Here is a 26,449-nt window from a genome sequence, read left to right as displayed (position 1 = left end):
AATAATAAAAGTGATAAACCACAAGGACCAGAAGTGATATTTTGCCTTAATTATATACCAAATTACCATATAATCTAGTCTGAACCTCTACCTTCTATCTCCTCTAGCAAGTTTTAACAGATTATGAATTCTCCAAAAGTTATTGCCTCTTTTAGAAAATGAACTGATTTTTTCACTTATCTTTTGTCCACCTACAGTTTCTTTTGATTTTTTAACACTTAATTACCATTAAAAGGGAGTGCGTGTAAGTAGACAGTGCGAAAATCATAAGGGAGTGTAAGTGAACAAAAAAGGAATGAGAAAATCAATACCCTTCCGAAAAACCATTAAATCTCTAACCACCATTTTTATGTACATTAATTCAATATGAACTATTTAGGTGCAAGCCAAGTTCGGTTTCAACCCTTTTTTTCTTTTTCTGTTTTTCCTATCTAAAGTTTGTGTTTGTATTTGTATGAAAAATCTGGCTTTATGAGAATATCCTCTCTACAACTTGCTAGGAGCTCCATTTGAGACTAAGTTATTTCTTTACAAACAAATAATTCTTTTGAATAAACAAAGGGATTTTATATTATAGCTACCTGACTTAACACACAATCAGGTATTTACAAAGTTAGCAACTTCCAAATCCTAATTAAATAATAGGAAAACATAGAGGTCGCATTCGTGCAAGGGGGGAAGAACATAATGCAATAGAAACAATCGATGTTACTTTTGTTGTTATGCAACCTGCTTTGGATGTTTACCCTAAATACTATTACTTAATTATTTCAAGATTTCCAAATTTAATGAATAAAACATTACAAAATACCAATATTGGTTAAACAAGTGATATTGCGGGAAGGGGTATTGAACTTAGGCCGTTAGGTGTAGGAGTAAATGTTTTTAACAACTTGAGCTACAAGTCCCTTGCAACTAAAATGTTTCTTATAGTTCGATTTTAGAACTAGTATATTTTTATGACATCAATATTTATTTTAAAAAGTGAGCATGAAAAAAAAAATCAAAATTAACCCCTAAAATTACTTTTTAAATCCCATATAAGAAATATGGTTAGTAAAACTAAATATACCCCATATTTAGTAACTCAAGTGGTTAAGAGTATTTACCCCCGCATCCTAGGTTCTAGGTTCGATTCATCCCTCCTCAATATCCCTTGTATAAATAAATAAATATATATGTATACATATTTACAATGAGACTTATTATACCCCAAAATCATCCACCTCTAGATGTACCATACCATCTCATATTTACACCATAGCCTTAAATAAGCTATACCAAACATTCCATGAAAACACCACACAATAGTTGGAAAAACCAAACAAGACTTGGATCTCATGATAGCGCGAGGATATTACTCATTTTATCACTTTGCTCATGTCATAAAATGATAAAATAGGGTGAGTTTCATAAGCGATCCATATAGGTATAAGAAAATTATTCATTATAACCAAGATTCTGACGAAACATACATCTAAAATGCAAAAATACATATCACATACATTCAAGTCAAAACATTCACATTTTCAAACAACATGATTTGAAGAACTTGTATGGTACCATTAGTAATTAAAACCACTAAAGAGTACCTAATATATAAAGTGAAGTTATTTTTTATCCGAAGATAAAAGGTTCATCAAATTCACTTTCTTGGTTAGCCCAACATCGTATTTATGAACTCAAATTATCAAATTCTGCAACCACCTCAAATTATGATAATCGAGTACACCTCATAAAAATGGGCCCTAATCAAGTTTGGAGTCTTTCACCTTAGGAAGACACAATCCCTACTTACTTAATTCCGTGGACCTAACCTATTCAAAACTCATTTAATCTCATTAATGGTATTTCAAAAACTACATCTCTAAAGACCGAATTTGTGCTACTAACCTACGCGGGCGGCCATGAAATCAAGTCGATTTTACTAAAGACGGAATTGGAGTTTTCATCATAAGCTCATGTCATTTTCATCATAAGCTCTTGCGACGAAGGAGGTCCTGCATTGGAGTTTTGTCATCAAGTGTGTTTGGTGTTATTGTTTATCCAAAACACAAACAAAGAAATAACAACACAGACCAAGCAGGCAGGCAGCTGTAAAGTAGGGTGGTTCCCTTGTTTGGGAGGAGCAAGAAGAAAAGAGAAATAAATTGAACCATCTATAAATTTGGACGACATTTGAAACGTGAGGCACATGCTCTGATTGCTGATGATGAAAGACTCGCACACTTGACGCGCCAACTTGGGATTGCAAATTTCAGTCGCGGTAATCGCAAAGCAAATGAGAGATGCATATGGTTGTTGTAACTTGTACAGCCCGGCCGTGAGCTCCGTCTGTTTGGGTAGAGAGAGAAAAGAATGAGGACGCACGAGGAGAGTGATTGCGCCATCTAGATCCTTTTTTTCTATATTTGGAAAAGAAGGTGCATATTATATATCACTCTTTCCACCATTTGACCTCCATTTTGCGTTGAATTACGTGTAACTTATTAATTTGTTAATTAAGAAGTGTTTATGCATTTAATTAAGCATTAGGCATTAATTAATTGGTGGGATATCACAATTCACATGCCACACACTTTGGGCGGGTTTCCGAATTCCCATGGAGCCTTTCTTTTCTTTGGGTTGGACCTATAGCTATTTTGTTTTGTGTTGAATATGTAGCTAGCGTTTTTGTCTTTAACTACTTTGCCGACCTAAATCTAAATGTGTTGCACGCTTTTGATTCAAGATTAACTATTTACATAATCTTTAAATTCTTATTTCTTTTATTAAAAAATATAAAACAACTAAAGCAAGCAGTGGCGGAGCTAGAGTACTCCATATTAGGGGAGGTCAATAGCTGAAAAGATACGAAAATATATACAGATTTCAAGTTTTATATAAAAACTTCAATGGAGTTTATGAGAATTGGGGGGAGCCACAACCACCTCTCGCATGTGTGCGGCTCCGCCCTTTAAAAGCGAAAGTTGAATTATGACATATATACGTGTGAGATTGGTAAGTATTTTACAACTAGAGTTATAAGCTTTCGAAAAACTTACAAAATTGAATTGTTAGCTTAAGTTGAACACTCAAAACAACAAAAAGCATGATTGATTACGGATTTGAGAGTGAGTTTATATTCATTCCGAGAACAGATAGCATGTAATTTTGATAGTTCATAATTTAGGTTGACTAATTACCATAAGTATTTGCCCTTAAATCCAATCAAATGGAGCTAAAGAATAGTTCGAAAAACCTCAAATCTAACCACTTTTTACAGTCCAAATAAAAACGTATAAATCCAAACTTTAGTGATTTTAGCAAAAGCAGTTTATCAAAAAATTACGCAATGGCTCCAAGTGGAAAAGGACAAAAGATAAATCTGATGGAAAATATTGGATTTATGAAAAAAATAAAATAAAAAATCTTTGAGTACTTACATAGATTTTTATTCTTGCAAACATATGTTAGGTTAGTTGGCCAAGACAATGCGTCCGCTCATTTGCACTCAAGTTTGATTCTCCTTTCCCGTACGAATATTACTTTATAAAAAATAAAAATAAAACTCATTCAGTCTTAATTAATAAGTCATATGTTAGAAAGAAAAAAATGAAGAGCTATGATTTAGAACTATGTATAGAGTAGATGCATGCTTTTTGGAAAATATTAGTTGAGTGGTACATTGCACTGGGATGGGAATAAAACTTGGACCATAACATGAATCGAAGAATTTGACGCCTAGTCTAATCATATAAGGAAAGGGATTTGCCCCTACCAAGAAATTATAAAGCCCAAACCAAACCACCATTGTATTGTATGAGAATAGTGACTGGTAAATTTCTAAGTTTGGAGATTGACAATGATTTGAATGTTGCGTGAACCACACGAAGTAATAATTGGTTGTCCCCATGATATTATATTCCCGGCCTATCTTATAATAACTGATCACATAATTAATATGTAATAGGAAATTTAAAGCAGCGTTACATATTACGGTACATGAAACTTTTGAAGTTCTAAAGTCTAAAATTTTAATGATTTTTATTGTCGATGCTGGATTGGTATTCACTAATCATGTAATCTAAAGTGATAGCTGGTGCTTACCTGCTCAAACCAAATATTATTACCCCAAAACTGATATGATTGAGAGAGAGAATTAATGGACACATGGTTTCGTTCCATACATCTTTCCATTTTGGAGTATCATTTTCTCACCGGACAGGACTAGTCTCTGTAAGTTATATGTCCCTTTCAATGCACTAGGGACTTCAAATCCACCCTCCCGTTGTTTTTGACTTGTCTCAGGGATGGATTCGGTTTTCAATTAAACCACGGTTTAAAGCCAACCATCATTATGAACTTTGATGAATCCAATAGGCTTTGTGTTCCCCCCCACCATGTCTGCTTAAGAGAAGTCAGCTGGAAAATGAATGCACAAACAAGATAAATATTAAACACCAGTTTTTCTCTTTGCGTCTTACATAAGTAATTTGGAGCAAGACAGAGAGAGAAACGGAATGTATACACGTATGTTAATAGTCACACAAGCCACGTCATTCATTCAATCTATTATGCTCTCTGCAGTATTATTAATAGTGACACCTTCACATTCAGATGTTCTGTTGGCAAACCTTGGACAGTGAGTCAATGCCTCATGGCACATTATGGCATTGCATACTTTTTTGTATCCAGCCAAAAAAAAAAGAAGAAAAAAAGAACTGGATCCTCGTTCATGTATTGAGATGAGAATCAGATAAAGGACAATTAGTTGTGGTATTTGAAAACTTGGGAATATAGAGAAACTTGGGAAAGCATGTATCAAGGTCATGGGGATGGCAAAATGCTTAATATTATGGGGACATAAGGCATAATTGGGTTGGGAAAGTCAAGATGGCACAAGATCACTTTCTTTTTCTTGCATTCCCATGTGCACTTGTAGCTAGATGGTACATGTTTAAGGAAGCTGGTGCGTTTTGGTGGAGGGGTCTATGCACAATGCACATGCTCATACAACATCCCATGTGTTACAAATAAAGAGCTCCATACATATCTATGGCTAGTTATTGAGTTTTTAGCAATGTTCCTTTGGTTTTAAGCTAATTCTGCACTTACTCTAAGCCTTTTTCTAATTGTACATCTTCTTGTACTAGTGTTGGTTTCATCATATTTTGGTCGTCACTTTCATTTGATAACTATCATTGTTCTATTTAATATGTCTAATGTTTTCGGCGATGTCTTGGAGATCTTTTTTGTCAAGATCAACTTATCCCATTACAAAATATAATGTGTTGGGCGTCTCTATCTATTGTGAATTGATTTTCGATTAGATATTTTAATTTTATACGGCACTGTTTGGTGGGTTAGACTGGATTAGATATATCTAATTAAAATGGATATGAGTTCTAGCCATTGTTTGGTGGGCTTAAATGTGTCTCAGACTGGATATGAGCATTGAATCCAAGCCCCAAATAATTGGGACTCTGAAATCCAAGCCCATACGTAGGTTTGAATTCGAGTCTTCTCCTATGGAGAGAGAGCACAACTCTTCTCTCTTCTCTTGCCAAGAGCGAGCACGCCTCTTCTTTGGTTTGCCATCTTCTCTCCTCTCTTCTCCTCTGTCCTCTCTCTTCCCATGTTTCTCAGTCTTTGTATTTTTGGCGCTTTGGGACTATTAATCTGATGATTGTTTAGCTCACATAAAAGAAAAGAAATGCAACTTTATGTTTTATTGACGTATTGTCCTGACCTGAATGTGAATGAAACTTCAATGTAGGCTCATTGAAAGTTCATCCTTTAATTTACTCTATCTTTTTTTCACACAAGGCACGGGGGGCCATTGAAAAAGTCAAGTTGGCTCAAATGAGGACCTGATTACACTGCTGCAGACAGACCCATCCTCTCATCATGTTGAATTATGGAAAGAGTCAAGCTGGGACATTCTTGTTCTTGTTTTGTTTGTATAAGGTATAAACCTAAATAAATTGTTTGGGCCAATCCTTAAAACATACATTAGAGTATTTGGTTGGGCCACATTAGGCCAATCCTTAAATCATAAAACTCGGCCATCGTTAGCAATTCATCGTATGGTATTGATTTGAGCCCAACATTAGTTTCAGTTTCAATTCGGCCTCTTGAGAAAGTGCAGCAAATCACTCAGTCTATAACATTAAATCATAAAGACCATCTTAACAGCAGACTTTTCCCATTACATACCTAATATGTGACCGATTAAGTAGGGTTAGGACTGAAAATGTTGATTTATGCCCGCCGGACCGGGGTGTTCTTCCTCTAAACTATGTGTCAGACTATGATGACGTGATACATATAATTAGACTTGTCGATATGCAACGGGAGCATTTTGGCATATTGTATCTTAATATATATATATATATTATATGTCATATATAATTGTGAGCTCAATTAGGGTTCTTTGAGAATGAAGACAAAGTATTGGTTGTGGTTTCTTTAACCTGTGTGCGTCTAATGACGTATTTTTTATATTAGCAATAGGCCCCAAATGATGTATATATTTGGAAAGTGCCCTAACTCTCTACAGTCTGCTTTCTTGATTTTTCTAGTATGGACCAAACACATACACATGTCTCTTCCTCCTAGAGTCGCATACACAGAGTGAGACATTAATAAGATAGATTGGAACATAAAGTGTGATTTCGACACATGAAAGTGAAGCTTAATTATTATGGTTCATCATGCATGCAAATTGTGATTAACCATTCTTTTTTAATGTAGCTATTATCTGCTACATCCTCATGAGAGTGATAAAATTATAATTAGCTACTAACTCTGCTAGTGCAAGTAATGATAGCCTCTCTCTCTCTCTCTCTCTCTCTCTCTCTCTCTCTTGTATATGTCAAAAATATATAGAAAGTTGGCAATGAAGAAGCAGAGACAAAAAGATGATTAAAAGGTTTAAGCAACAGCTATAGAATAGCTAGGTACTTAATTTTATATCCTTAGTATAAAATGTAATTATGTTATAGTATATACTTTATAGCACACAACCTTTCTTCGAAGCAGGCACCGAGCTATTCATAGGCGCCTGAAGTGGCCTTGGTCCCCCTCCATCTTCTCACCTTCTTTTACCATTAGAGAGTAGAGTAATTAATAGTTATAGATTAATTGCAGAAAGAATTTCATAGTTTAAAGCTTGTGGCCCCCAAACATCAAACTCTACCTCTGCCATTGCTTCGAAGGAAGAATATTAATGAAGCCTGTTGAGAGCTAGGATGAAGTGGAGGCACATGCATGCTAGCTAGGTATTGTCCGTAAAAGAGTTTACAGAAAATGAATGAGGGAGATATGTATACCACAGTACGGTACAGAAATCAAGTAAATGTAGTTGATTCTTTGAGATATAGACGTTCCCCTTTTCTGGTGGCTGTAATTAAAGTTCCATAATGAGTTGTTCAATTTTAATTATGACCCTAATTCGTTGATCTTTTGTCATTATATGTAGGCTTCCCATGGACATTTCTGCAAAAGCTCACATGTAGTAGAACTCAAAGAGTCAAAGAGTCAAAGAAGGCGTTGACCTTTTCCATGTTTAATTATATCATGACTGCTAATATAATGCCATGGAAAACTTGCACAAAGACATATATATATATAAATATATTTATTGGTAATCTGATGATCTGTGGCTTTATCCTTACAAGAAAAAGGAGATGTGAGTGAGTGCTACAAGATTTCTGTAAATACCAAGAATTTTGAAAGATGTATGTCATATCAAAAGAACAGCCAAGTGAAGAACTTTGTAAACTTAATCTGTAAGTGAAGAACAGAAATATACATGCATGTTATATTGTTAATAAGCTATAGATATTGCACTAATACTTCATTAATTAACAAATTAATTCGAACCGAGGAAATCGATATCTATCGTTCTTTTCTTCTCCTTAATTGTTTTGAAATGGAGACCTACATACATATATATATATATATATATATATATATATATATATATAACCAAACCTAGACAAATTAAGGAAAATACATATAAATTTTTACAGTGCACTTCTTAAATTCCTTTTGTGCTTAAGAAAATAGTTCTGATGGAGTAATCTTCACTAATCTCTCTACCATGTGTTTCCTTGGTAGTAGTCATATATCCCTAGGTCAATTATTAAAGTGTACCCTTACAAATTATCCATGCCCAAGTCGAAGCTCCAAATCCACCTCATCATTACTCCTCAGTCCCCTTCTGTACTCATCATCTTCCAAATGGTTGGGGCTGAACCGCAAGCTCAAATTTGCACCCCAGAGTTCTTGGTTCACACCCAAAGACTGATGCCTTGACCCAATTGAATCATCATGGTCATAGCCATATGGGATTCTAGGGCTGGACCCAGATGGCTGAAAATACATCTGGTAATTCCTCTGATCCACAACCGGATAGTACCCTGAACCCGCCTGGCTTGAAATTGGTGCAGTACTAAATTGTTGATGATGATATGTACTCAAAGAGGAGTATTGATCCTCATTTGAGTAGTGGTTTGAATTTAGTGATGAAGTACCTGAGACGAGTTGCTTTGCTTTGGCTCTGTCTTTCCTGTGGATATTCATGTGACCTCCCAGGGCTTGAGCGTTGGTGAAACCCCTCTTGCAAAATGTGCATTCGTAGCTTCGTTTCGCCGTAGTAGAACCCGAATCTTGATCATGATCTTTGACTTGATCCTCATCACTTGATAAACTAGTCTCTGGGCTTCTTGGTCTCCAAGATTCCATGTGGAAAACCCTTGTTATTTTCAAACAAAGATTCCTAATTTTCTTCACTTGGAATCACAAAGCAAAAGAATCTCTCTCACACAGTTGGGACACAAGATGAACTGAGAGAAAGAGGGTTGGGTTGAGGGTATTATATATGCAGGGAGGAAACTAATGGAAGTGTGATGGATGCAAACTACAAGACACATTGGCATTTGCTATATATATTGTGGCTTTAAATTAAGGGGAACACAATTTTGGCATTTGTGGGAAGACTTTTTCATGTAGCCGGCTATGAAAATGGTTCCATTTTAATTATGTTATTTATTTAGTTTTTGTATTCTTACCATTAAGTTCTTTCTGCCTCTAATTTTGGTTTTGTTTCCAGTTGTTATTTGTCATCATCTCTACTCTACATGTGTGAATGGGGTTTTGCTGCAGCATACTTCAATACGAGTAAGCTAGCTATATATGGCTACTACTATTAACAGCAGCTGCCGTACAACTTAATTATTTTCCACATGCTATATCACGCCTTCAAGTAATAAGGTTTCTCTCTTAATTAATTACATCCTATATGTAGATTAAACGTCAACCCGTTTTCTTACCCCCTTTTGACTCATTGATAATTGGAAAGAGATTATGTGGTTCATTTGTCAGCTTGCTTGGTCTCCAAGACTACCTAGAGTGAGCAAATTAACCCCATCTATGGTATTCCCCTTTGTAATTGTTGATTGAAGAAAAGGGGATCACGAAAGTCGAACCCTGATTATAAGTGTAAGGATACCTTCACTTTAACTTGTACACTTTATCATGTTAAAGGACTCACAGAAAAAAACGCAAGACGACAAACTGAGAATGTGGATAACACTTTTCATGTTCGATTATCCATTCATTGAATTGAACCAAGCTAATTAAGATCCAACTAAACAACTAGCTATAGTACTTAATTAGGTATAAATTATAATTAGGAGATGATGATGATGATGAGAAGTGGGAATTGGGGGGAGCAGTTCAAAAGGAATAAATAGATAGTAACCCTAATAATTAAAAATTGGAAAATCTCCACCACACCATTTGTCTACTTGTGTGTGTAGTAGCAGATATTAGCTGGTGCTTTTTTGTATCGGAGACGGCCAAATTAAAACACGTCCTGCTGCGGCATCTGATGGCATTTTACCTTTGACCATGTCTCTAAAATGATATCATCAGTGCTTACTGCTAAGACCACAGAGACGGCTACTTTCTTCCTTCTTGTTTTATAATTAACCCTCCAAGTCCAAAGAATTATTCATCATCATCATCATCAAATTAAATGTGCAATTATAATAATTATTAATATTAATAATTGATTACATGCAAACAAATCTTGGACAAATGGAAGATTAAGAGGGCGTCAGTGACAGCAACGTGAGTGCTGTATGTTTAGTGCTTGCACTGCCAATTCAATTCTGATTAGCCATTATAAAATAAAATATGTGAAGTGGGTTTTGCAGATACGATCCAAATTATGTCTGTTTCTTCCTGGAATTGGAATTTCCAATCACTGTATGGTAGGTTCAAAAACTTGGCTTCAATATCGTGGCCTAACCAACGATTTTGAGTTAAATTTCACTTTTGGTCCCTATAATGTGTTCGGATTTTCGCTTTAATCCTTGTATATTCAATTTTTGTTATCTTTTTGGCAATTTAAGAGCACGTTCATATTTTCGTCCAATCGCTAAACATAAGTGGCACATGCTTATTGCGTGTGCCTCTACTCTGTTTTGCCTTTTTTGCTTGGTCCCGGGAATTCAGCCTATGGTTCCAAGACCTACCCGTAGATTAAATGCTAGTTGGTCACTGAGTTTGAGACTTGATGTGATTCAAAACAAAAGGAGACAAATTTGTAAGTGAGATTTGTTGAAAATGATTGGGGTGAGGAAAGGAAGAAAGGGACACACAACGCAAAAGAAACGGAAAATTAGGGTTGGGCCAGTCATAGAAGGGGGCCAAAATATTTGGGCCTAAGTAAGGGGCCTCTATGTAAACAATCCAATGAATTCTTGTAGAAATGTGCACACATTTGGATTTTCCTATTGTAATATTTATGAACTTGTTCTTGTTATATAAATTTCTTTTCTTAAATAAAACCAAAACCACAATTTCTTGTTATATGCATACTTCATGCATGTGATCGTATATATAAATTCTCTTATATGGATGTTTGAACTTACCTCTGAACGTTATTACCGTGTATTCCATAAGAAAAATTAAGATGTTGATGTGGCTGACTATGCTTTAATTCCTTTATGCCATCACACCATGGCCATTTCTCTCTTCACTTTCACTAAAACAGCCACCTTTGCAGCTTCTTCATAATCCTATAGGTCTCCCTTTCTTTTTGTACTTTCATTATGCTATACATGTGTAGGGCCCCTCTAAGTCTAAATTATTTTCCCTTAGTTTCCTTTGTGGCTTTGGTTTTATCTACATTATGGCATGCAATAATTTGCTAGTTAGGGTTAAGCTACTTCCCTACTCTCTCCTTGATCCTCATTTAGTATAACTTGTTACTCTTTTTCTCTTGCATATATATATACACACACACATATTTTTAATACATAAAATCTTAGTGATATTAGGTCTTTGTCATGTGACCCCATAAAAAGGACGGAGTGAGCTAATTAAAAGTCGACTGTTATGAAAGTTTGAAATTGAAACCAAGTGTTCAAAGTCTCATAAGAAGAAACAAATAAAAAACAAGTGATTAAGATAAGTTTGATACGAAAACTGTCCATAGACGAAAACCTCTTAATGTGATAACAAACAAAACGAAGAAAACAACAATATCATGTCAAAGATTTAGCTTCTTTCCTTTCTCAATGTCTGATATTTGTACATACCCTCCCTCCCACAGCCCATTACCCATAACCCCTCACCATAACCCCCTCATTATAGCATTTCCGGGAGCTGAAATCCTTGTGATGGGCCAAGGCTGTACACTGCAAGGCCTAGAGAATTTGGGACTGCAAATTTTGTACTTTGGGCCCAATTAATCGGGTCGGGTTCTTCTTAGGCAAGCAAAGTCTGTAACTTTAGAGAGAGCTTGAGCTTCAATTCATAGGATGATAACAACATGACGTGATGTTCACATACTAGTAGCTGACTGACTTTAAACTGAGCACAGCATGTAATGAAAATGTAAATGAGAATGGGCATGTGCTCTCTCTCTTCTTCAGTTATCTTCCATTCACTTGGACCTCAGGGTTATTATTAGGTAGGGCACTCAATGTGATTATGTGACCAATATTCCTTTGTCATCCAACCATCTAGGATTGAGCATAAAGAGAGAAGTAAATTTGGTTCCGATACTTCAAAAGCACAAAATATATCTGAAAATAGTTAGGGCTGTTTGATACTGCTTTTATAGAAATTGATCATATTAATAAGCGCTTCTAACAAAAACGCTTTTATTAGAAGGACATTGAAATTTTTGTTGAAACTCATAAGAACTTTCAAATTGTTCTGCACAACACAGTCAGAAATGCTTTTGGTTGTCAAAAAGCGCTTTTAACCATTCTAGACTTCCAGAAACACTCCCAAACATACCTTTAATATGTAGATTTTTTTTAGTAAAGTTTACTTTAAAACACTATAACTTATACTATTACGTGAGTCATAATAGAAAAAAGTAAAAATTAAACTTAGTATGACCAAGTAGGACCAACATCAACCTAAGTCGAGTTCAACATATAAGATAATGTGACTACGATACTGTATTAGATTATGAGCATTCTTGTCAAAATGAATTGACAATAAATAGAGAAGTCCAAAATCTTTTCAACTGGTTTCAAACTAATATCTTTTTGGTTACCAGCATGAGCAATTAATATTTGATTTTTGGAGAAAGGGTATGGGTGTGATATATACTGCTTGTTAGTTTAGTTGGATCTTTCCCCCTTTTTTTTTTTTTTTTTTCAAGTGCTTCTTTTTTAAAACTATTTTGAATTTTGTTATTATAATAACAAAGAATAAGATTACAAATAGATTGACATCATTGAGACTCGAACCTAGCCTCGTACAAAGACATGTGCTGGAAACCAGCTCCACCAAATGTACTTATATGTCAATGAGCTGCACACTAAAGTATATATACAGTTTATATAATATTAACATATATAATATAAAGTAAAAAATTTCAAGAGCCCTGTGCAGTGGCACCACTTGCATCATGCCCCTTGTTCCTGACTGATGAGTGCTATGTTTGGCTAAGAGTTTGGGGTGTCCCAGTTCGCTACAATAGTTTGAACTGACCAAAAAATTTCATTCCATGTAAGGGAAAAGCCATCATACCATTTGACGCCCTGACATTGTCGGGAACATGCAATCCATCAGGTTTTGAGAAAAGCACCAAATGACCCACCACACTACACCACACCACACCACATACATTTCCATTGACATTGCAAGTCTTTTGTATTTATGCAATCCAAGACATCAATTTCAATATATGATAGAGATCGCTACCATGTTTTAATTCCCATGCCACTTTTTCATTTTCATTTTTTTCTTGTTTTTGGCTTTCTATACTATTAGCTATCATCACCCATTTTGTTTTTCTCTTAAAGAAAAACAAAATTACATTGACAACCCAAGATTGAAAACTTCCCAGAAAATTTTATATAATATTACATGAATCATCATGCATGCATATGTAAACTTCCCAACTCATACAACCTTTCATTGCATGGAATTAGATTATTTGGAGACAAATTAGATGATGGGTTCTATTGTGTATTATTATTAATCTCTCTCTCTCTCTCTCTCTCTCTCTCTCTCTCTCTCTCTCAGAGGTAACTGGTGTGGAATGTTTCAACGATTAGATAGCTTGTAAGTGACCTAGGCCGGATAATGAAAACCACATATGCTTTTTTCATTACATCCTTCAAAGAGTACTTAATAAGAAGAACTGCGTTGGTTTTCTTTTAATACTTATAATTATTAGAGCATATTATGAGTAGAATAATAATCCCAACATAAAGCTTTCTCCTGAGACATTTACTTTCTCTTATACAATTAAACCAACTGTACTTCGTGTTGTTAATTTGTTAAGTTACAGTTAACCTAACAAGTTCCACAAACCAACAACGAATATAACTAGAAAACATCAGGAAAAAAAAAAAGGAAGAAAAGAAAAAGAAGGTGAGATTCCTGGACTCTCTCTCTCTCTCTCTCTGCCCCTTCCCTTTCTAAATGGAAAAAAGAGAAGACATCAGTCAAACTTCATAACTCAGTCATGCATCAAACTATAAACTTCCATAATTAATGTGACTGGCCAGCTGATTTTCCCCGAGCTAGGAAGCAAGAAATAAAAAATATATTCAGTTTTGTTAAGTCCTCATGAAATGATCGATGAAGTAATATGCTTACAATAGAGGATTACATGCCAAATATATATGTTGTGGGAATACGCAGTTTGACAACGACCATTAAGACAACTAATTTAACTAATATTCTCTTACATTGAAGAATCTCCAAAATTAACATTTCTTTTGCCTCTTCATAAGTTGATCTCAACCAAGTGAACATACATTCTTAACTAAAAGGATGCTTGGAAGTGTTCATCACTAGCTAGCTAGTGAAAGCTAGGAGTATCCTAATCGAAGCTCCAAATCCAAGTCCTCCTTATTTGTGTCACCAAACATACCAATCTCCAAGTCCAACCTAAGAATTTGATGAGGATCGGCTGCCTTCTTCAAAGTCTTTATGCACCCATCTTGATCTTCTTGTCCAACCCCACACAAAGATTTTGCACCCTTCAATTTAGTACTTAAATCCGAAGCTTTGAGGTTTAAAGGATGATTAAAAAGGGTGCCTCCCACAACCCATTTCATATTTTCGCTAGATGGTACCGAAAATATAGGTGGTGGAGGAGGAGGAAGTGGAGGTGATATCAAAGAGGGTAGTGATAATGAGCTACTAAATGGTGATACCAAAGAGGAAGATGATGATGGTGACGATGTTGATAAGAAATTAGGGTTAGGGTTAGGTTTAAGGTTAAGGTTAAAAATGGTACTAGTGTACTGACCATCTATTGGGGGTGAGTTTTTCAGCCTGGCTCGGTCTTTCCTGTGAACATTCATATGGCCCCCCAAAGCCTGAGCAGATCTAAACTCTCTTTTGCAGAAGCTACACGTGTAAGACCTTGGAGGCCATGAGAACCCATTGATGTAGTCTTCTTCACAGCTTTGGCTGCAGTGGATTATTCTTTTGTTGTTCGAATCTCTAATGGCTCTAGTGACAATACCATGGTCTTTCAAGTTGTTGCTCAACCTGTTCTTCTCCATACGTGTATGCTCTGATTTATCAGCCAGGCTTAACACGATCAAGAAGATCAAGACACTGAAGTCTAGCTAGCTGGCACAAATCATATATATCAAGTTAAAGTTTTAATAACTCAAGAAACTGCTGCTGAATTCAAATCAGCTCAGTTATTTGAAAAGTTTTTAATCACTAGAAATGAAAGTGATGACGCACTTACAGCAGAGGGGAGGAACGAAGAGATTCGGACCAGCCAATATACGTGGATCAATTGTCTAGAGAAGAGTCCAAGATCGTATTGAAAGAAAAATTCAAGAAAGAAATTTCTGACTCTCCAAGCTTTGAAATAGAGGAGAAAATGAAATCTCTCAAAAGTTGTGGAATCATGGAAAGAGAAAGAGATTATATAGATTGAAAAAAGAAAAAGAAAAGAAAAAGAAATAAATGGGAGGTGACTGACCTGGGAAAAATGGTGATGATGGAGTATTGGGCTTTGAGTCTCAGAGAGAGAGAGAGAGAGAGAGAGAGAGAGAGAGAGAGAGAGAGAGAGTGATTAAAGCTTCTGTAAAGGCCATCAAATTTGTAAACGAAAGACTGAAAAATCTGATTGGATGGTACCCCTGAAAGTGTACCATATGTTTGGTCACTACTTACTATACGTCGAACCAAAGTCTGCCAGGATTATACCTTTTTGCCAAATCTAGCTTTCAGTGTTTGTGGATGCTATTAATTTGTATCTAACTTTATCATATATATTGGCTTCGTACGTGATCAGCTTCACCACATGTCTCAATTTCATTGGTCAGCAGCTGGGAAACTTCAACGACTCGACTATTGATAGTACATTAACTTATTACCAAGCAAGCTCTAAAGACCTATTACTCTGAAATTAATATTAATTAATCATCATCATGAGCTCAAATCTCCTTAATTATTATTATGCTCGGTAGATGCACTACTTCCCAGAAAACCAAATGCCTTTTCCAGTCAAGTAATTTTTGTTGAAATGGACGAGGGTAAAATTCTGATCTCATTAATTTCACAAGCATATGAATATTATTGGTTCTTCTCAGTTATTCATCATTAGTCATTTATGGACTCATACTTGGGTTTGATTTCCATAATTTGCATGCATGCATCATGCATGATGCGTTTACTGCTAATCATCTCGGCACATTTACACAGGATCATATTTTCTAAAACCACATTATATAGTTGATAACATTATGTGATGGTGTCTATTAACAACTCGCTCGTCATAGTAATTAATTAAATTACACTCTGTGATTAACTAACGTGGTTATGAAATGTGATCATCCCTTTAGCATTACTAATAGAATGTTAGGAACTTTATTATAGAGAAGATTTTTTACCTCAAAATCATCTTCTTCTTGAAAAAAATACATAGGAAAAAAAACCTTTTTGAAATTTTCCTGTCCTCTTGGTTAATTTTCGTTTTACTTGCGCATGTTGCATTGCATGTTGCACTTGGAGCTAGCTATATGGTTGGCTGATGACAAGTGGTAGGTTGAGTTGCTAAACTGCTTTACACATGTTGTTGCCAGATATTTGTTGCTAAACTGCTTTACACATGTTGTTGCCAGATATTTGTTTTCTTTTCAGTTTAAAAAACAATCAAATTTAAGAGAATGCATTGGTTTACACACCCCTCAATGCCTCACAAGAAAAGAAATCTGAGTGTACCCAAATTTCTCCTTTGCATTTTGTGGCAAAAAAGGAGTGAAAGTTTTATCAGAGAAGCCACATAGCCAAAAGATCCTACCAAAAATATGAGATTTAGTGAAAGACCCAATGGCCAATTGAGCGACTCCATGGAATGCTAAATATGGTTTGTGATTGCTATAAGGTTCTAGAGACTGAGTGGCAGGGTTTACCCGCAGTGCACTCTGGTGCCGTCTTCTCCACTCATAGTTTTTTTTTTGCAGCTGCTTGATATTTGGACCAGCCAATCACAACTTTGTGTGGCATTAATTAATGTGATTTTTTGTTGTTGATATATTACCATGTTTATGTATCAGAATTTAGGGCACTGAGAAAATAGACGAAACATGGACTATATATTGGGCTTGATTTTCTGTCAGTCACCATAATGCTAATTGGTGAGAATCATTAGGGTTTTCCATTGATTGCTGTCTCATCAGACTTGAAATCCTTGAACCCGTCTCTCTTGTCTCAATAAAGAAAAAAAACAAAGAAAAAAGACAAAGCTCCCATCACATACACACTCTCTATCTGTCAAAAGACTCAAAACTTGCATTATATATAGGAATTTAACAAGATAATTAATTAATCAGGGAGATTTCCAATAAGGATTTAAGGTAAGGATTAGTTTCATATTTCTAATTTCGACCATTGGATTGCACACATAAGTGATTGACCATTTCATCTTCGTAATTAACCATTGCAAACCATTTGCAACAATGATGCTAATTACACAATTAACATACACAAGTCATACATTTATGAATAATGTTACTCTTACCACATTTGTATAACATATTCTCATAGCACCTTATGTGTCAGATGAGATGGACAACCACCACATCAATTAAAATTAATTTAACATTTTCTTTTCTTTTATAATTTATTGACACTTTTTAATTAATGTGACTATTCACATCATCTATTACATAAAATGATATAAGAATGTGATAAGAGTAGCATTAATCTACATTGATTGGTTGGTTAATTTGAAAATTATTCGGTTAGTGTTTTTGAGGAAGCACTAGTGCCTCTCTAATCCAACAAAACATTTTTTAAAATCATTTTAGCAAAACACAAAAACCAAAAAAGAAAAAAAGAAAAAGCTTTTTTCGTTATCTTGTGTCACTCTAACCTACATCAAAAGTAACAATTATGATAGTCTTTTTCGAAATAAAGAACGTAAAACACATATAGTAATTGAAATTGAAAGAAAAGAAAAGAGTTATTTGGTTTTATGTAGGTTGTACTCCAAAACAATCTGAGCTCACAACGGAAGCTACTACAATGAGGGATATGAGTGAGGGAGTCAAGTAAGGGGTCTAATCCAACTATATGTAAGTTGAAAATATTAAAGTCTAATGGTTGGATTGAACCCTCACTTGAGTCCCTCATCCATGCCCCCTCATTGTAGCCTTTCCGGCACAACACAAGAGAACGGCCTTGAAGGATCTCAAATTGAGTGTGGCAACGGGCTTGTTTATGGGCCCAACCCAGTCAATTGATCTTCTCTCTAAAATTAGTTCCATTTGAAGGCCCAAAAGGAGAAACGACACTTAGTTCCATTAACAAAGAGAAAGAATAAAAGAGGAGAAAACAGAGGATCCTCAAGCCTTGTCTAGGACATGGAATGATCTATACCACACAAGTCAATTTACATCTTTCAACTAAATTAGGGCCTCTGAAGTTAGCTATCTGCTTTCATTGGAAAACCATGGTCTTCAATCTTAACTTCTTTATTAACCGATCCACCTAAAGCTAACAACAAGTTTTGACCAAAAAAAATAAAGCTAACAAGAAGTTGGGATGAAATAGATTCATAATGCAGAAAAAGGAAAGAAAATCTGAGCACAGATATGAACAAATGCTTACAAAATGGCAAACTCCATTTCATATTTAATCAGATACAAATATAAAGCTTTCTATATATGAAATGGTCAATCACTTATGAAAAGGTTATGACAAAGGAATCTGTATTCTTCTGTATGAGAACAACTAGACACTAAAGCATGCAAAGAATTCACCATTAATCAAAATGCAAAAACTCTCTTGCAATTTGCAAATATGCATGCATGCCCTGCCTCAAAATTCAAGTAACATATCTCAATCGATACCAGCCCCAGTGCTGCTATGTGCACCAGAAACCTGAATCCTTAGAAACTCCAATTCCATCTCCAACTGGAAATTCCTCCCCCTCTCATTCTCCAACTCCGCCCTCAGCCTCTCAATCACTTGCCCCATCTGCTCCTCTCTGCTCAACTCCCAAGCTTCCACCCCTCTCAACACGCTCAACAATTTCATCACATTCTGCCTCTGCTCATCCAAGCTCCCTATGAAAGCCACTAGCGCACCCATCATTGCTTCCCTATCCAAACCACCAACCACATTTCCACTCAGGGCACCCACCAGGGCTTCCTCATCAACACCACCACCACCCAACAATCCCCTTATCTCACCCACATTCTCACTATGCTCACCCACCGCCATTGCTTCCCTCACAGCTTCCATCACACCCACATTCTCATTCTCAGCCTCCTCCTCAACCAGACCCGGTGAACTCGGATTCGACTCACTCCACTCACCTCCCCTGTCCTGGATGATGGATTCTCCACCAAACCGAACCATTTTCACAGCAGAATCGCCTTGAGGCTCAACTGGGAACACAGGGTGGAGATCAAACTCATCCTCATTGAAATTCCACCCACTAATTCTTCTGTGCTTAGCCCTCTGCCTCGCTGAGCTACCTTCATCATCTTCCTCTTCATCCTCATCATGCTCAGCATTAATACCCTTCTCCTTCATCAGCCCTCCCAAAGCCCTGGTTTTCTTGAACCTTTCCTCAACGCTAGGCAAACCCTGAAGCACATTCTTCACCAGAAAATCCAAGCCCCTGCAATTCTTGAAAAACGAGTGCCTCAGCAACCTCTCCGCAGTGGGCCTCTTGTTCGGGTCCTGATCAAGACAACAACCCACCAAGTCCTTAAAGGCCTTAGAGAACTTCTTGCTCTTGTAATTCTTGTCGTGACGATTTTCATAATCCGAAAACCGAAACCTCTTCGTGATCTTCAAAAGCAGAGACTTTGAAGGAGGCAAGTTAGACAGGGGAGGCCCCCCATGAGCCAATTCCAGAGCTGTGATCCCGAAAGACCATACATCCGCCTTGCATCCGTAGCCGTTATGCGAATGTATCACCTCAGGCGCCATCCAATACGGCGTCCCAGCAACGTCGTTTAACCTAATCGAAGACTTTCCACTCGAATTGGCCTCATAAACAGAAGCAGAAACCCCGAAGTCTGCAACTTTAACCGACCCATTGAAGTCAATCAAGATATTACCAGCCTTGATGTCTCTGTGGAGGTGCCCTTGGTCATGAAGATACGACATGGCTTTCAATGTCTCCCTGAGGACGACGGCAATGCAGGGCTCCGGTAGGCCGTCGGGGAAAGCAGAGGATATTATGGATTGGAGAGACCCGGCGGACATGAACGGCATGACGACCCAAAGATGACGGTCCACAGTGAAAGAACAATGGGCACTGAGGATATTGGGGTGTGAAAGAAGAGAGAGCGTCTTGGTTTCACGTCGAATGTTGTCGAAATTGGCCCGGGATTGATCGAGATCGATGGACTTGATTGCCACGATTGTGTTGTTCATCGGCAAACAGATGGCTTTGTAAACAACAGCGCTGACGCCAGAGCCAATTTCATCGAGGATTTTGTACGCAGTTGAGTCCAATGGGAATTGGACTTTCTTGGGTTCTGGGTTTTCTTGGTGAGAAGAAGTCGACATTGGAGAAGAAAAAAAAGCAGAGATGTCGATGAACTGAATTGGGTTTTTCTGAATTCTGGGAAGTGGGTTTTGTTGGAGGAGATTGATGGGTTATAAGGAGATAAAGAAAAGTAGGGGTTTAAGCAGAAATCTTGTGAAAGGTAAAAGGTTGATGAGGCGGTGAGAGTGGCTTTGGGACGATGCATGTGAGGGTTGAACTGCTCTGCTTTTAGCCTTTAGCATTCAAGAGTTGGGGGCTGAAGGCGAAGTTATTGCATGTAAATCTTTGATCTTTTGTGAGGGTTTTTTGGTAATTGGAATTAGTTAGGCTGGTTAAGATAATACAGTTATTTGCCATGTCAGCATTTTCTTGGGGAGGAAGTCTTTTAACAATCTTAATCCTCCTATTTATGTTTTGTGATAGAATTAATCGAGTGTTAGACACTGAGGGGTCCACCAAAAGTGTAATCATCATAGAGGTGAACAAAAGTTTGACTAATTTTCTACTTTTTCATTACTCATAGATACTTTTTGTTACAATAATTAATAAACACATGAAGTTGCTTGGTTAAAAGTTTGATGTTATCATAATTAGAAATACCTTTGTCATAATTTTAAAAAAATTCATACATTTGTCAGAATTGACTAATATTAATCTGTAAGTTTCCAAAAAATTATTAATCTTTAAAGTTCTACTCTACGTCATGGAGAGGCATCCTATATTGTTAATGTAATGTTGCTGTCCAGCCGAAACATATTGGGCTTCAATTATGTTGAGTTTAGGCCAGGCTAGGTTCAACCCAAACTTGTTGGGCTTAGCTCTGGTCATTGAAAAACACAATTATTGGTGAAATTTCTTCCATATTATGGCTCAACTCTATAGAAAGTTTAATTGAACGCAAAAGCAGTAGAATTCTTTAGTGAATAAAAAAAAAGGGCATTGACTTGCAGACTAGTGGTAGCAAGTTCGAACCTCTATGACATCATAGTTGTATGTGTGAGAAACCCTCCCTCTCCTGTAGTTTATACTATCGCTTGTACTCCAAAAAGAAAAGAAAATAACATTGACTTGCAGAGCAATAGTTTTAGGTTTGAACTATCTTGACATCTTAGTAGTGTATGCGAGAAATTCCATTCCTTTTGTAATTTAGATTATTGCTTGTATTAAAAAAAATAATAATTTGAACAATAAAAGCATACAAACCATATTATTAACTCAGAAAAATGGAACTATCATGGACACCAGCCATGTCCCTATTGGCCTTGCTACATAAAAATAATAGAACCCAAAAAATAGAAAATCAAGGAAACTATGGCAGAGAGTAATGTGACTGATGGTGGAATGCGACCCTTGTCTTTCCTTATCAGCATCCCTTCAACGATAGGGTAGTTCATCAAAATGACGTAAAAGGGTATGAAAACTTGTATGAAAAATTTGTCCAACTCCCCCGAAAAGATGACTCTAGAAATCCCAACTACAAAGGAAGCCATGTTCAAGATCACCAGAGCAGCCATTGGAGCAAGAAATAATATTGATGTTTGGAAATCAAACACCCCCATATTGTAACGCTTGAGTTGGTCAACATTGTCAACTTTGTTGGTTGGGAAGAAACTGGCTTCTCTCATACCAATTTTCTTCATGAAGGCATCCACACTGCCATATAAGTGAGATGTAACTGACTTCATCATCCATATCCTTTGCTCATTTACCCAATGTCGAAATGTAAATCCCGTTGAGAGAACTTCGTATAAATGTTTTGAAATCGATGATAGGAATACGAACGAAAATACGATAAAGTATGAATTTGAGACCTGCAAATCCAAGGACAAGACCAATATATATTAGGATATTGCATGACAATAAATCAAATTGAAGATTTTATGACGAGAATTATTTTTTTATGAGGGCGGTAGAATAGAATGGATGACTATAAGATAAATACTTATATTGTGAGATTGTCAGACTGTGTATGTGATCCACACACTCAATCAAGAATAAACTTAGTAGCACTAGTAAAAATGACCTCAATATTCACGGATGTTTAGTAGTTATTGCCCTCTAAATGAGCATAGATAAATGTCCCTACTTATAATTGTTTGTGTCATTTAGTTAGTATAGGAACACATATATGTGCCCAATTAGGGGTTAATAACAACTAAACACCCATAATTATTGATTCTTTTAATTGGTGTTAATAGTTCAGATTCACAGTTTTTGTTGTTAGATATCGTGATAAAAGATAGATATTTTTTATTATATACAAGGATTTCCTTAAAGATAAGTACTATTTATCTTGAATCATTTGCGCAAAAGATATTTGGTAGGAAGATATATATAAAACTTTAATTACCTCTGGGTACAAAGGAATGCCATTGAGTAGGCAGAGCTGAGGTATGGTAGCAAAGCACCACAATGGCAAGAAATACAAAATGGGGAAAAGAGCAAGTTCTGCATAACACATGCTTTGAACGAAGGTGTACGTTTTCGAAGGGCCGAATATAAGAGGACAAAACTTGGAGATAGCAACATCAACCAACCCAGAGGCCCATCTGGTCCCCTGGACTAAAAAGTCATTCAAATTGGTGGTGCCACTGCCCAAGAACTGTGGCCTTGGTGAATTACAATACACTGAAATCCAACCTTTGCAATGCAAACGAAACCCTGTGAAGTAATCTTCCACCACAGACCCATACATGAAACCAACCTGCCATAAATGAAAGAAAGACCACAATTATTATTATTATTATTAAGTTGAATGATTCAATGGGTATTTGTACTTGCCTCTTCCCCCCATTCGGTGCCATTTTCGAAGGCACAAGAGGCTAGAAGTTGGGCTTCATTTAGCAATGCATTCTTTCTGTGGATGAGTATATCAGGCTTGTTGTTTTGGTGGAGGGATTTTATGAACTCATTGGATGGACCAAAAGATTGTCTAAGTTTCATGGGATCCCCATCTGGAAATTCAATAGTGAAACTAGTAATTAGCTATAGAAACTTGTGATTAATTATAACATAGAAGAAAGAAATATGTACATGGATTAATACAAATACATGCTTATATAATGTCAAAGAATATATACTATTAAAGAATAAGGGGTTGTAGCTCAAGTAGTTAAGAGCAGCTGCAATTACCAAGTGGATCCAAGTAAAACAATATATACAAAAACACACCTTCATGTATGGAGTTTGAACATAAGGACAACCTCTTGATGTAATAGCCCGTACCAGACACACATGGCCCTCCAACCCCATCATAACCGTTCCATAGCAGCTTTGAAAGTAGTCAAGACCAACAAGTCATAAAATTGTCAGATATATTATTACACATAATATATATATATATATATATGATTATCTTTAATTATATTTAGGGGCTAATTTGTAATTAAATATATTAATTCATGTATAACTGAAGTGAAGTTTTGTCCTTGAATCCATACCCAAATTGCCGACCTCAGCTGACTGTCATAGATATCATTATTACTTATGTTGTGAAATTTTTGAGGGAATTGAACAAATGCTAGGGAGGGTGATATCTTTGGGTCAAGATGGAAACACATTGCTTGCCGAGCCGAACTTGGATCATGGCAATGCATGTCACAATCTAGCCCTAATATGTAAGGAGAATTGCTTATCACACCAGAGACCCGTAGCTGAAAAACAGTAAGTACACAATATATTAATTTACACGTAAATAAATAATTAAATATATGGATACGTAAAAAAATTGTTCAGTTGTCAAATAATCTGGCATGTATAAGTTATGTCAGACTGTCATTTTGGGTCGATGATAAAATGAATTATTAGTTTGAATATGTGTTGCTAAATTGATAGCTTTGATAATACGTAGCATAATATATATATTTGTTGAGAGAATATTACTGTAAATGCGTAAATAGACGAAGATTAGTGAAAGATCGAAAGAAAGAGATACATACAAGAACATTGAGCGCTCCAGCCTTAAAATGATGGGGATGAGAAGGTCTTTTCTCACGAGAAACATAAACAAGGAGAGGCATATTTTTGGTTTCATTTTCTTGAATTGCTTCATCACTGGTTGTTTCTTGTATAACCTGCCAAATTTCATGACATGGGTTATGATCATGAATTTATGTTTGTTTTTTTTTTTTTTTTTTTTTTTTTTTTTGTGTGGGTATGGAATGCTTTCTATCCATTAGCAAAGGAAAAAATAGGAAAATGCACACTAGTCGGTTGTCAAACCAAAGAAGAACTTGGAAACTTGGCTTGTTGTGATGATGAGCTCACAAACCAAAGGCTTACTCTCAACATATTATCAATATATTATGACTAAATTATAAAATTTTGGGAACTATATTCTCAAAAATTATATCTAGGGACTAGGGTCTTAAATATAACTCTACTTACAAATTAATTTGAATATTAACCTGCTCCAAAAAAAACAAAAACAAAAATAAAAAAACCTACTATGGGGAATCAAGTGTCATCACCAAGCCTAAAAACTCATTGATATTTATTTAGAAGGTGTAAAAGTAAAAGATTTCTTTTACATCGATGATATAAAACTAAAGTCAACAAACAATACCAAATGTTAATATATATATATATATATATATATATATATATATACCTCAATCAGTGCAGGGTGATCTCGACCCAGTCTGCTCCTTGTGTCCCCAACCGTTGCTTTTTCTCTTACTCTTTTCTTGAACACCTCATATTTCTCCTGCACCCAAATCTCTCCCATCAACTCTGGTAGCTAGAAACACCATTAAATAATATATAATATATTGTCACATTTGAGTACTGTTTTCGTGTGTCCTATCCACGGTTCATTTTGAATATCGTCTCTCTATAGCTTGTATGTTATAGTTTTCTTTTTCATTTAATGCACAAATTAATTATATAGCTTGTATGGCCAGCTTTGTAAGTAATAAAATGTTGTGTTGGTTAGTATACAAAAATTTCAACTCTCATTCACCTTAATATCTTCTCTGTCTTGAATGAACTCGCTGCCGCCAAAATCAGCATCCTCCTCTTCTGCAGAGAAATAAGCCTCCGGAGCCCTGCACTTGATCCCATACCTCCTACAAAATGGAAGCCACCACTTTGCAAACCTCCAAGCCTCTCTCATACCCTTCAAAGTCACAGCAGCACCACCATCATCGGACAGATACACATGAAGTTTATCTGGCGGATAGTCCATTGCCATGGCAGATAACACAGTGTTCATCACCCCCACAGTCGGTTCCTTCTCCGGATCCGCAGTGCAGATGAACACATCAACAGCTGGGAGCTTATCATCGCCAGGCAGCCTCTCCGGGAATGCGGTTCGCGAAACGGGACGCCATCGAAAAGACTGACTGAGGAGCCACTCGAAGGATAGGAGGATTTCCGAGACAAACACAAGAAGCCATGCTAAGGTGGTTGCTTTGGTTTTGGTAGTGTCTTGGAAGAAGAAGAAAGAAGCTCTGTAGTAAAGCAAGAAGACTAAAGCTATAGAGTGGAAGAATATATGTGTCCGGTTGATGAAGATTGAAAGCTTGTGGACATGGCAGAGATGAAGGGGGAGCTTAGAAGAAGTCTCCATATCTTCTTATATCGTGGCAAGTTTTGTGCTTGGTGTGTGCGTTCTCTCAACACGCACAAGTATCAACTACCTACACCCTCCACCTCCTTTTAAAGGACCATAAACGACAGAGTATTGACTCATAAATTAAGGTAAAACTAAGTTTTATGAAAATAAAAAAACCAAAAAAACGTTGAAAATGTTTTTAGTTTTCTTGATAAGCAAGATATCATGGCCGCCACGGGCTGACTTCTGTGACTATGTATTTCAATGAGGACGACTAATTACTTTCTCTACTTATATTACAATAATATTAGAGGGAGAGAGAGTTTGATTATTTAATTTATAGTTACCAATTAGCTATTGATTTAGTGATATTTCTCCACATTTCTCAAACA

General features: G+C 36.2%; 4 protein-coding genes across 4 annotated transcripts; all 4 read right to left on the bottom strand.

The window, feature by feature from the left end:
- Window positions 1-8,148: 8,148 nt before the first annotated feature.
- LOC103324135 (zinc finger protein 7-like) lies at window positions 8,149-8,797 on the bottom strand. The gene has a single exon (XM_008226172.2). It carries the CDS (start codon window positions 8,728-8,730, stop codon window positions 8,149-8,151), a length of 582 nt encoding a protein of 193 aa, XP_008224394.2. The 5' UTR covers window positions 8,731-8,797.
- Window positions 8,798-14,051: 5,254 nt separating this feature from the next.
- On the bottom strand, window positions 14,052-15,536 carry LOC103324136 (transcriptional regulator SUPERMAN). Its single transcript, XM_008226173.2, has 2 exons — window positions 15,233-15,536; window positions 14,052-15,108 (listed from the first exon to the last, which is right to left on the bottom strand). The coding sequence occupies exon 2, from the start codon at window positions 15,036-15,038 to the stop codon at window positions 14,337-14,339; it is 702 nt and encodes a 233-aa protein (XP_008224395.1). The 5' UTR covers window positions 15,039-15,108; window positions 15,233-15,536; the 3' UTR covers window positions 14,052-14,336.
- A 3,211-nt stretch (window positions 15,537-18,747) lies between these two features.
- Window positions 18,748-20,804, bottom strand: LOC103324138 (serine/threonine-protein kinase BLUS1-like). The gene has a single exon (XM_008226174.2). The coding sequence runs from the start codon at window positions 20,521-20,523 to the stop codon at window positions 18,838-18,840; it is 1,686 nt and encodes a 561-aa protein (XP_008224396.2). The 5' UTR covers window positions 20,524-20,804; the 3' UTR covers window positions 18,748-18,837.
- Window positions 20,805-21,690: 886 nt separating this feature from the next.
- On the bottom strand, window positions 21,691-26,136 carry LOC107880518 (quillaic acid 3-O-glycosyltransferase CSL1-like). The gene is made up of 8 exons (XM_016792178.2): window positions 25,464-26,136; window positions 25,113-25,208; window positions 24,442-24,576; window positions 23,944-24,156; window positions 23,675-23,774; window positions 23,285-23,457; window positions 22,854-23,207; window positions 21,691-22,314 (listed from the first exon to the last, which is right to left on the bottom strand). The coding sequence occupies exons 1-8, from the start codon at window positions 26,070-26,072 to the stop codon at window positions 21,769-21,771; spliced, it is 2,226 nt and encodes a 741-aa protein (XP_016647664.2). The 5' UTR covers window positions 26,073-26,136; the 3' UTR covers window positions 21,691-21,768.
- Between the last annotated feature and the right edge of the window lie 313 nt (window positions 26,137-26,449).

Source organism: Prunus mume, linkage group LG2 (genome assembly GCF_029339155.1).
Source record: "Prunus mume cultivar Tortuosa linkage group LG2, ASM2933915v1, whole genome shotgun sequence".
In the NCBI taxonomy this organism is placed as follows: Eukaryota; Viridiplantae; Streptophyta; class Magnoliopsida; order Rosales; family Rosaceae; genus Prunus; species Prunus mume.
The sequence above is the reverse complement of the archived record's forward strand: the minus strand, read 5'-3'. Positions and strand labels throughout refer to the sequence as shown.